Below are 11763 nucleotides of genomic sequence, written 5' to 3'. Positions count from 1 at the left end.
GCGCCCGGCGTTTTGAGGAGCCGTAGCGATCGACAGGATATGTAGCTGTCAGAGACGAGGCAAAAAGAGAGACGGCGAAGAGAGTCGAGAAGGAACTACTGCACGCCCGGGGCCCTGGCGAACAGGTAGGTTCGAGAGCAGCATGCCGTGTGCCGAAGCAAAAAGACGGTATGACAGTCTGGGAGTACCTGGGCGTTGGCAGTAGAGTTTTGTGGCCGCAGGCGTATGGTTGGACAGGTGTAGGTCCACTTTACCAGGCACTTTGGTACCAGCGACGGCCGTGCCCTTCCCGCGTCATGGGCAGGCAGAGTTTGGGAGCATGCGGCTTGCCAGGGCGGGCCGGAGACAAGGACGATGTTGGTAGTCAGGCCAGCGGACAAGGGCCAGTGTGGTGCATTGCGTGCAGGGCGAGTGGAGCCAGGTGTGCGCTGGACGACGTGGACTTGTCTGCTTGCGGCTTGGGAGGTGCATGCTAAATAAAGCCAGGCGCAGACTTGCGCGAGGGGGAGCGCCGGGGCTCCGCCAACGGTAGGTAACAAGACGACTCGACCTGCACCGCACCCCTCTCTGCTGCCTTCGTCCTGTCCCTCCAAGCCGGACGGGGCTCTCTTGTTCGTGCTATTTCTCTCGCTTTGCGCTGCGTTGCTTTTGTCTTGACCCGTCCATCTGCTTGCGAGGGCTGCCGACCTTGTTCTCCCACGCGACTTACTACTTAATACCACACGCATACACCATACGTACAACATACATATCCAGAAAGAGAAGAGCGCGTTATACAGAAACAGCCTCGCACGCGTAAACAACAATAATGGCGTCGGACCAATCCCAGGCACTGTCGAAAAAGGTGTCGATATTCCGACGCTTCTCCAGACGAGACCGAGGCGATACCCCTCCATCGCCTTTTCTCATGAACCAGGGCATCCGCCCGCCTGTCCAACGAGCACCACGAAGACTGCAGCGTAACCGCTCCCACGCACCCGCTCCTGTCGGCCTCCTCACACCACCGCCATCTCCACCAGAGAAAAGTTCCTTCGACTCCAGCGAGACATCCACACGTTACCGCCAGCCTGCTCGCAACCACCTCACCACCCCTCCACATTCGCCAGGCTCGCGAGAACGCGTCGTGCCCAACACTCTACTCACCAAGCCCTTTCCCGGAAACCCCCAAATCACATCATGGAACATCTTCCTTCCCCCTTCGCAAATATACTCGCTCTATCTTGGCCACGCCCCTCAGGAAATGGAGGATAAGTGGTTCATCTACAGTGAGGGGCCAGACCAGGCCGGCAAGCTCAAAGTCCACTTTCACCGGAGTTGGACGGGCATCAAGGTCGCTGAGCTGTTCGTCGTCATGGACACAAAAGGTGAGGGTGCAGGCAAGATTGTCGGCATCAAGTGGAATGGCGGCGAAGACATGAACTGGATGAGCGAGGAAGAGGCCAAGTACATGATCCGCACCGCCTGCCGATGGCAATTGAATGTTCACTTGGAAGATTGAGAGAGAGAGAGTGAGAGTGAGAGCGAGTTTGAGACGGCCTGACGAATTTGTTGTTACCAGGCCGACGTTTTAATGACTGGTGTTAGCGATGCCCCAACATGTTAATATGGCTTGCTGCGATTTTCAAAAGAGGCTCTTTAGCCCTCGTACTACGAAGTATGACCTTTTCCGAATATACGATTTATGAATGTCTGACCTGCTGCCTTCTTTTGCTTCCAGATAACAAGTATATGAATGTTTGACCATGTGACTTTCCTTTTTCAATGGACTCTCTTCAGACAATGAATTTTGCTGACTTTTTTGGCATTTATTATTTCGTTGAGTGCATTAACGCGACAATGCTTACCTTTTGGCTTGCACCATGGAGGCATTGTTGTACCGCACTGCTGCCATGCATGCATCCACCCTAGGTGACTTGGGTTTTTTTCGCCCCAGATCGTCGCATCCAGGTCGCCTGCCCCCGTATAGCGACCCAAAAGGGCTGCGCATGGTGACGGCCTGGACTGCTGCGGCGCCGTGGGGGCTGGCAGCCACACCAACTGCACGTCTGCACGCCCCCGACCAGTAGAGGATTCCTTCGCCTCTTGTCATTTCGGTTTTGCTGCTCCTCACCCCCATTTCTTCCCCCCGCACAGCCCATGCCATCGCCGAGTAAACCACGACGTATCCAGTCGATTCGGCCCGAAAATGCATACCAACTTTGTACCTGCATCCGACAGCTCCTCGCCCCAACCCCAACGCCTTCCTGTCAACCCAAGACGGCACAAGGTCGCGCCCGACCAGAGAAAACGTGTCGTGAGGGCGTAAGTAGCATTCCGTCATGGGCCACCGTGCCAGAGATTTGCTCCCGAGTGATGCCAGTCTGGCCGTTGAAAACGTCTGGAAGAGCAAGACTTAGCAAGACGCCCCAGCACCGCCACCACCACCGCCCTCGCTACAAAGAAAGCACCCCTCCACCGGACCAGGACTAACATTCACCACGCAGATGCAATGCCTGTAATGTGCGCCGTGTCAGATGCTCTGGCGAACAGCCTTGCCAACGATGCCACAAAACTTCGCGGGAATGCGAGTATCCAGCGCCCGAGTCAGACAAACTCTCGCTCAAGGACGAGCTGGAGCGCCTGCGAAGAAGATGCGCAGCACTCGAGGCTGGCTTTCAATCAGCAGCTCCAGAAGACGCAGCAGAGCTCATTGCCCAACTCGACCATGCCCCATCTGTATCACGCCAGAGTGGTCCTACCTTTCCATCCGTGTCCATGGATTTGGACCAACCTGATGCTAATGATGGCCGCCTACTCGTCGACCCTTGCGGCACCCAGAGATTCCTGGGCGAGACGTCTGGGGCGACTTTTCTCGATTATTTGAAACAGTTCATGTTAACCCTAGTGCCTTTGACCTTCCAGCCGGAGTCGGCAGATGGGTCTTCTTTTGTTGCGTCTATAGGTCGTTACCAGACGTACGACTCGAGGCCGATCCCAAACCCCAATGTGGACCCCCTGTGGTTGCCTGATTGGGCAGACATGAACTTGATGCTAGCAGAACTGCGGTCCTATGTCCAAGACGGCAAGGACGGATTCTTGTCTGGTGGCATTTACTGTAAGCCATTGGATGCAATAGCCGACACAAACCCACTGATGTCTTCCTCTAGGGTGGGGCGACCTCAACAATCCTCCCACGCACACAGCCAGCTCTGTCTCGTTGACTTCGATGACTACAGATGACACACACAGATACCTAGCTTTCTATCACGTGTGCTTTGCTCTGGCCACGTCAATCGGCCACCCTCTGTTTCGAAAATCAGATCAACATGCCGGTGAAGCCTACTTCAAGCGCGCACGCAAGCTTCTGGGTAACCCTCTGGACACTGTGCGCTTTACCCTGAGTGATGTTCCAGTGCTAACTCTTATGGGTTTCTACTTGATTGAACTCAACCGTAGAGATGCGGCTTACGTATATGTCAGTAATTCCCTTGCAAGCAGCGTGTACCAAATGCATACTTACTTGGAATTACCCCGTCCAGGTCAGCCTGGCGATCCACATTGCCATGATTCATGGCGCATTCAGGTCCTGCAAGGATGAAGAGAACAAGCGCATCTTTTGGACATTGTACATTCTGGACCGATGGCTTGCTGTCCTTATGGGACGCCCGCCGACCATAGCTGACGAAGCAATTCGGATTCCTCTTCCATGCGATGAAGGGTAGGTATCCTGCGTTGAAGTATATTACAACGAAGTTAGCCGCTGATACGCCTAGTTCACTGCCACCGTCTGTGGGCCTCCGTGCACACGTTGAACTATCCCGCATCGCCGGGTACATTGTCTGCGAGACGTTCAAGATTGCTCCTCGTAACTTTAGACCTGGCTATTCAGTCACGAATATAGACAAGGCCCTCAAGATGCTTGGAGAGTGGAATTCGGAACTCCCGTCAGTGCTCGCGAGCGGAGAAGGTGCAGATTCCGCCGTGCTGTGTCTACATATGGCGTCCAACCAGCTTATTGTGCTAACGACACGCCCAATCTTACTAGCAGCCGTCAAACAAGCTGTAGCCGAACGGTACATTAACGGCCAATGGTCGTTGCAAACTCATGTACATGGCAAGCATATCCACACTTGTATAGAGGCAGCTCATCAAAATATCATGTTGGCCCAGCGATTGTGCCAAGTGCGAAAGCTGCTCCAAGCTGGCTTGCATTTTGTCTTCAATGCTGGCGTCGTCCTGCTACTTGAACAAATACTCCAATACTCCGGTGGGCACAAGACACCGACCCCAAGTATACATACGCCTGAGATTGAATTTACAATTCGCACATTTGAGAATGAGTCAAGAACGGGGACAAACTATCCCCGAGACTGCTTCAAGGTTCTCCAAGATCTCAAGGCCTTGGTGGATCGGTATCTGTCCCACGATCATGGGAGGTTGGAGCCGGGAAGCTATCCTCATGGCGCCCCCAACATTCCCGGTCCGCCTCATGCGGCGCCACAAGACGCTGGAATGCAGGGCACCACGCCAGGTCCTGGTGAAAACAACGGCTTGTACCAAGAGATGAGGACGTGGATGCAAAACGACAGGCTACAAATGCATCACGGCCTACCCATGTGAGTGGTGGGCCGCGGAGATGCCTTCCTAGCCAATGTCATGATGAGGCACCGGCTCGCTTGTGGCTGATGGGGACTTTTTTTTCCACGAGCCGCAGCATGACCGGCCTATAATATGGTTGGCGTGACTCACCGTGCAGAGGCTCTTTGACAGCTTGCAGCTGGGAGCTGGGAGAGTCGTAGTGGTCAGCTCAAAGGGGACCAGGATCCTGCTGATGTAATCCTGGCCAAGCAAGACACCACACCAGCATCCCTATTCGGGAAGGAGGAGAGAAAGAGGCACGGTCACGAGCCATCACCCTTGCTGACATGGATGCTGCAATCGATACTCACCCTACACCCCCGGACCATTTTATACGCAGTACGCCCAGTCCTGACGACCGCACCCCTGGACTTTGCCCTAAGAACCCTCCAAGAGAATCTGATCTGGCTAGGCACATGTAACCCAGCCATCGAGGATAAGCGCGCATTAGCAGACAGGCCGCTTGCCAGGCTCAACACCCTGATTGGCCCGTCTACGTGTTTTTTCCCCGGCTCGATCGGGAGCCTGTTGCATGCCAAGGCTCTACTACATCGCCAGCGTCGGCCAAGCTGCTCCACGGAATATTATATAAAAACGTCACTAGGAACGTGAGCAGCGGACGAGGCTGACCATGACTGTCAAAGTGAATCAGGTTCTTTGCGCTTGGTCGCTTTCACTGTGGAGCCTGCCTAAGTCATGGCCCGTTTGCAAGAGAATGAGTGTGAGCCCTTGATTCCCTGTAGTACTTGTACTCGCAGCTTGAAGTCTGCTGCTGTAACAGCCACCAACCTGGTCGAGTCGTCGACAATGTCAACCGGCGATCAGCCCACTTGCCTTTCTGGCGAGCCTACATCTAAGCATGTCAATAGAAAAATCGATATCGCTCTCCTACCCTTTCTGTCACTACTTTATCTCCTGAACGGCCTCGATCGATCTAACGTGGGGAATGCTGAGACTCAGGGTATGTCAAGATCTCGCATTGTTGATCGCAGCAGCTAACCACACGCTGCCCATAGGCTTTACGACAGACATCGGTGCTACCCCGGATGATCTCAATCTTGCAGTCTCGCTTTTCTTCATCACCTTTGTCCTGCTACAGCCTCCCTCAGCTGCGATGGGGAGATGGCTTGGCGCAAAGCATTGGATCACCATCATCATGGCAAGCCCCACCACTTATGCTTACATCATGTGGCTGGTGTCCTGACTTGTGTCCCAGATTGGGTGGGGAGTCTTCACAGTAGCACATGCCTTCATTCGTGGCCGGAGAGCGCTTATTGCTGTTCGGCTCATGATTGGAGCATGTGAAGCCGGCTTCTATCCTACTGCTATCGCATACCTCTCAACCTTCTACTGCCGGTACGACCTCGCAGTCCGTATAGGTCTGTTCTATGGCCAGTATGCAATAGCTGGCGCTTTCTCGGGATCAATTGGTACGCGGTCAGCATAATGGACAGTAGCAATACTCAAACTGATAAACATGTGATTAGCATTCGGCATTTTTCACCTCAATGGCACTATACTGAAAAACTGGCAATACCTATTCATTATTGAGGGGGGTATCACCATAGTCGTTGCATTCGTTGCTTGGTTTTGGTTGCCCCAAGGGCCGGGATCAGCCTGGTTCCTTACAAATGAAGAGCAAATATTCGTCACACAACGCATCATCAAGGACAATGCCCCCTTCATCGATCATGAATACAGCAACGATGGTATACATAAAAAACGCCTTACAAGACGGGACATTGTGGAAACAGCCAAGGACTGGAAGCTTTGGTTTATCCTGGTGTTCAATATCTGTGCAAGTGTACCAAGCCAAGCATTCTCCGTCTTCATGCCTATGGTTGTTCAAGGCTTAGGATACTCATCCATCGAGGCAAACCTGGTAATCAAATCCATTTTCTCGAATTGAATGGTGCAGAAAATAACTAATTCAATTTGTTATAGATGTCTGTACCCCCTTTCGTTTGCGGTGCTGTAGGCCTCTATCTGTTTGCCCTCAGCTCAGATCATCAGTATATACTCCCAAGTCAAGTATCATGGGCTTTGCTAATTATGCCGTCAGGAAAGAGCGAGGCTATCATATCATCATGGGAACATGCATCGCGCTAGTGGGTCTTGTCGTAACTGTGACTACGCAGTCCCACAGCATTCAGTACATAGGTCTATGCATCCTGCTGTTTGGCAGCTACGTCTCAGCCCCTCTTACGGCAGCCTGGCTGAGTGGGAATAATCCTGGTAAGTCAGGAACAGCCCCACTTGGCCGATCGTCGCATCAACATTAAAGATCACTATGCTAATTAATCCTTTTAGAGCCAGGTAAGCGCTCCCTTGTCTTAGGGGTAAATGGGTTCGGCAATCTTGCAGGTGTAATTGGCAGTCAGCTGTACAAGAAGAAACATGCACCAAGATACCTCACGCCTTTTTACGCTACATTGGGATTTGTTGCAGCTGCGCTTGCAGGCTACATAGCTTACAGGTATATTCTCAAGGCCACCAATGCGAAAAGGCTGGCGATAGCGAATTCGATGAGCGCAGAAGATGTAGAAGCAGAGCGTCTAGATCGGACTAGATATGCGGACGCAAAGTGGACATTCTTGTATGGGCTGTGAGGCATTGGCTGTCTGGCGCACTTCCTATAGAAGGTTCATTCAACTTTTGTGAAAGGTCTGTCACAAGACATAGAGATTGAATACACAACACCTAAGATAGAAGAATAGTTGTCTAATGTCTTTGAACGTGCTACCTTACAGTACACTGAACCCTCACTCATTAAGATGCCTCGGCCCGCGGCGTTAAGACCGGAGATACTAACAGTGGGGTACAATGCCAATGTCATGCATCACCGTCGTACCAGTTACACGGCGCAAGTTAGCCCATCTTCCCTTCAAAGCGTCCTATTTTCGGCCCCGATAACTTCAATCGGCATGTTCCAATTCTCATCACTTGTCCCCAATCCCTTCTCATCACGATCTACACGTCTACTGCAGTCCTCTGACCCGCCGCCATCGCCACCACTACCACCCATGGCCGACGACGCACCCGCCCCGGCCCCAGCCTTCCCTTTCCTTCGCCTCCCACTAGAGCTCCGCGAGCAAGTCTATTCCCACTACTTCCACCCTGGCGACCACCTCGTGCGCAACACTGCGCTCGAATCAAAGGGTTTCTTCGGCGGCGTCTACCACTGGGACCTCGACGTCTTCTACGTAAACAAGCAGATACACCGGGAGAGCAAGCGCGTGTGGCGACGCGAAAACATCTTTGTCAAGATCGCGACACCATGGCCGAGTGCTGGTATGTATCGTGTTTATCTCTTGGCTACGGACGGGGTGCCCGAGCAGCTCCATCAGTATGGCGGTATTAGCTTGTCTGGTAGTCATCGTGAGCTCTTCTCCCCCCCTTCATGTCCCTCTTCTACCTTTCAACTTATCCCCCCACTTTCTGAGAAAAAAAGCGTCATTTGAAGGGGAAACGTGGGGATTTCAAGGCTGATTGTTGATGTTTTGAGTATCTCTAGTCAATCATATCTCATCAGAGGGCTTGGTGCCGATTGTATGTGCGGATGCACAGGCGAATGCGTTTACGGGGCATCATGCTGTGGTGCAGATTGATTCGCCGATGCAGATTGTAACGCCGGAGCATATGGTTGTCATGCTGGCGGATGACTTGCCGTTGTTCACACGGACATGGTATTACAGTGCGTTGTCGTATCCGACGCTGAACGAGCGGCTGAACACTACGTTTATGCTGCGGAATCCAGCGAAAGCAGACGAGGCCAGCGAGGAGGATAGAGAAGAGCAAGGACAAGAACAAGAACAAGACGAGCTTGGAGTCCCCCTCGCCGTCCAGCGAAAACTCCTCCTCCCATTCGAACACGTAAAGGGCCTCCACGGCTCCCTCTTCATCGGCTTCTCAAACACCGTCCAGTCGGAACTCGCGCGCCTCCAGGCCCGCCCCATCCCCTCCCTCGAGCAAAGCCTCGAATCAGCAACAGACTATCTAGCCGCCGGTGACGCCGCGCTAGCAAAGTCCACAGAACCCACCGCCCTCGAAGCAATCGAGCTCTATAAGAAAGCCTTTCACGCAATTCATATCTTAATCCACGGCCGCACCCGCCGCGTCATGGCTGACGTCTTCTTCCAAGAGGCAGTCTCCCACGGCCGCTACGCAGGCCAAACCGGCATCACCGTCCGCGTCGTCCTGCGCCTCAAACTCGTCTCTCGCTTCCTCGCAGCCTACAACCAGTTATCTCGTTGGGACGACTCCGCCTTTTGGGGCATGCGCAGCGTCACCATCCTCGAAGAATCGCTCAACCCCGATTTCGAAATGTTCCTAGCAGAGGTCTTGGGTGGCTCTGACGTCGGCATGATTTACCTCCGCACCGGCATCGCGTTCTGGAATATGGAAAATAAACGTGAGGACTGGATGGGCGAATTGATTAGTTATGCGGATGATGAGTTAGCGGGGAGTCGCCGCTTGTGGGATGCAGCGGTTAGGTTTCTCAGGCATGCGAATAAGGAGGAGGCCAGGAGCGAGTTGCTGGCGTATGGCGTCCCGCGGGAGACGGTGGCGCTGTTTGCGGATGTGCAGGCGCCGAGGATGGATGTGGAGAGTATGGTTGCGAGGGATGGGAGTAGTACGAGCGAAGAGTAAAGTAAGCAAATAGACAAGATACATTGAGCAAGTTGGGGAAGGAAGGGGGAGGGGGGGGGGGCTTAATATCAGTCCCCCACTTTTTTTTGTTGTTCAAACTTGTATACGTGCAATGGGTAGTGTTTTCTTGTGTGTGATCATTTACTATTCCAACATAATATATAGTACAATAAAGTCTTCTCTCCCGCCCCGCGCGCGCGTCGTGATAGCATAACCCGCGCACGGTCAACTTTCTTCTTCCTTTTCCTTTGTTCCTTTCAGAGGACTGTGGTATCAAGAGTGGAATACATATGCGTTCTTTTCGTAGTTGGTATCTTTTCATCCTCATTCAATCACCAAATGGATAGAGATTTCTTATTTGGTCTGAGTTGGCTGTGCGCCTGCCTGATGACTAGCAGCAGCTTCCTGTGCAGAGGCTGCAGAGGGGACGGTAGCAGATTGCGGTGCGGCGCCGCCTAACCAGCCAAATGCACCCGCCTTCATATCCTTGAGCTGGGCTTCCTGCATCTTCTTCTCCTCCTCAGCCATTTCCTTGAGCCATTGCTCACCATTTTCCCGGATTTGCTTGTCTAGATGGATGTAGTTTTGCTTGTTGAATTCGCGGTACATGTCAATCATCATCTTGCCCTCGTTCATGCCCTGCGAGACGTTCTGGTCGCCGAGGACCATGCCTTGCTTGGCGGTGTCGAGACCCAGACTCTTCATGAACATGCCGCCTGCGCTGCCTCTGCTCTTCTTCTTTTGCTCAGCGAGATCGCGCTGGAATTGCTCCCGGAGTTTGGCTTCTCGGCGCGCGTATTCAGCGGGAATGTCTTTGCCCTCCATGGACTTTAGAACAGTGCGGACATCAATGGGCGTGCCGGTCTGGCTCATCATGGCGAGATACTCAAGGAAAGGAATCATGGCGATAAGGCCCTTGTCGTTGGGGTCGCCTTTCCATTTGGGTAAGACAATGGCGTTCTCCGGCTGGAGCTTGACGTGCGATGGGTCGGTGTCGATAATGATAACTTTTGAGAGGTCGCGATTGAGATAAGAGAGATCCTGAGCAAATTAGTAAAGTGAAAATGTATTTTTTGAAGCAGCTGTGGACGCACCTTGATGTACTCGCCCTTCTCGAAGCGTGTCGCCTCGCGGAACAGAGGCCACATGACGAGGCGGAAGGGATCGAGTTTGCGGATAATAGGGTCGGCGTCCATGGACTTTACGGAGGTGAAGATGACAAGCTCGTACTGTGAGCTGAGGTAGCGCAGGAAGTAGTCAAGGCCAGGTCGCTTTGCTAATCGGTAGCCGTGCTTGGTAGTCCATTCCGAGTGTAGTAGCAGATCTTCCAAACTTAGGACAAGCGTCAGTTCAGGAGCCCCTCCAGGAATTTTGTCCTTGTCTGGTAGCAGTTTTTGGAAGGTGGGCTCAGTGTAGTAGGCCTTTTGTCCATTGATGCGAGCGGCTGCGCGGGCATACATGCGGCCCACTGTCCACCCATTTGGAGCATCTGGATGTGCTGATTCCTCTTCCTCACTCTCCCAGTTCCTTCCCATGAAGACAGCCCCAGTGGTGCCAAATAGCAGCATTCCAAGGTATGACCAGTTGGCAACCCTATTCCGCCGCCTGTCGGTACTTGTCTCGTATGCAGATTTGGGTAGTTCCCCACCCGCGCCTCCTTCACGGCCGCCTGCAGCGCCTGGTATTGGGTCTTCGTTGGGGTCATTCGGGTCCCTCTTTGCCTTGCCTTGAGCTTCGGCTTGCTCTTCAGCAAATGTTGAGGGAATACCATATCGCAGATCGGGTAGAGGTTTTTGTGGCTGTTGTGACTCGGGACTCTCGGTGGTGGGATCGGTGTTCTCAGCAGCCGATTTGGGCCCTGACATCTCGGCGTGCTCTGCGGTGTTGAAATTGTTTCCTGCATCTTGTGACGCCCGGGTGGCGCTCTCAATGGGTCTTGAAGGCTGTGATGGTGTTGTGTTGCTCTCTGGGGATGCTGCAGTATCAAATTCTGGCTGCTCTGAAGAGTTTACCGGGTTCGGCTGCGCCTTGTTTTCCTGGGCAAATTTTATGGGATCCGACGGCTTCCAGGTGTTGTCTTTTGGCTTTCCAACTTTGGCATATGTGCGATTCCATTGCCATGTTGAGGCTATCGACACTGTGCGCGGAGCAGCAAGTACAGGCCGCGTGCGCAGCGCCCGAAAGGCACCTCGCGGCAGCATGGCGGGCAGAGGGTGAAACCTAAAGGAAAGCACAAATTAAGAAGAATAAAAGCGTTGAATAAGCAATGCGCCCGTAAAACACATGGGCTGAAGAATACACGAGGGCGAGGTGGCGGGCGGTATCAATGGGAGTCGAAACCTTCTGCGGTCTTCCGATGAAATAATTGACGGCGAGATTTCTTGGCGCAATGACGCTGCTTCGGCATGTTGTAATCGTGTCCTTCACCCGGTCAACGCTATGCGCCCCCACCCCTTGCAGATATAGGCTTATTGACACGTCTACCCTCCACTGATA

At 53.1% G+C, this 11763-nt stretch overlaps 5 protein-coding genes across 5 annotated transcripts; 4 read left to right on the top strand and 1 right to left on the bottom strand.

Annotated features, from left to right (window-relative positions):
- Positions 1-808: 808 nt before the first annotated feature.
- COCVIDRAFT_11094 (hypothetical protein) lies at positions 809-1498 on the top strand (the record flags this gene model as incomplete). Its single annotated transcript, XM_014707010.1, has 1 exon — positions 809-1498. The coding sequence occupies one exon, from the start codon at positions 809-811 to the stop codon at positions 1496-1498; it is 690 nt and encodes a 229-aa protein (XP_014562496.1).
- A 687-nt stretch (positions 1499-2185) lies between these two features.
- On the top strand, positions 2186-4599 carry COCVIDRAFT_83373 (hypothetical protein; the record flags this gene model as incomplete). The annotated part of the gene is made up of 5 exons (XM_014707305.1): positions 2186-2293; positions 2530-3094; positions 3237-3454; positions 3519-3697; positions 3753-4599. 5 exons carry the CDS (start codon positions 2186-2188, stop codon positions 4597-4599), a joined length of 1917 nt encoding a protein of 638 aa, XP_014562791.1.
- A 714-nt stretch (positions 4600-5313) lies between these two features.
- On the top strand, positions 5314-7226 carry COCVIDRAFT_32654 (hypothetical protein; the record flags this gene model as incomplete). Its single annotated transcript, XM_014707151.1, has 7 exons — positions 5314-5578; positions 5634-5776; positions 5834-6047; positions 6105-6499; positions 6562-6629; positions 6680-6852; positions 6928-7226. 7 exons carry the CDS (start codon positions 5314-5316, stop codon positions 7224-7226), a joined length of 1557 nt encoding a protein of 518 aa, XP_014562637.1.
- Positions 7227-7673: 447 nt separating this feature from the next.
- On the top strand, positions 7674-9261 carry COCVIDRAFT_74505 (hypothetical protein; the record flags this gene model as incomplete). Its single annotated transcript, XM_014707304.1, has 2 exons — positions 7674-7908; positions 8132-9261. Coding segments are annotated over 2 exons (1365 nt in total), but the record flags the coding sequence as incomplete, so codon positions are not given.
- A 360-nt stretch (positions 9262-9621) lies between these two features.
- Positions 9622-11468, bottom strand: COCVIDRAFT_83276 (hypothetical protein; the record flags this gene model as incomplete). Its single annotated transcript, XM_014707303.1, has 2 exons — positions 9622-10308; positions 10362-11468. The coding sequence occupies 2 exons, from the start codon at positions 11466-11468 to the stop codon at positions 9622-9624; spliced, it is 1794 nt and encodes a 597-aa protein (XP_014562789.1).
- Positions 11469-11763: the final 295 nt, after the last annotated feature.

This window comes from Bipolaris victoriae (assembly GCF_000527765.1).
Source record: "Bipolaris victoriae FI3 unplaced genomic scaffold scaffold_0, whole genome shotgun sequence".
Taxonomy (NCBI): Eukaryota; Fungi; Ascomycota; class Dothideomycetes; order Pleosporales; family Pleosporaceae; genus Bipolaris; species Bipolaris victoriae.
This window is presented reverse-complemented; position numbering and strand designations above follow the sequence as displayed.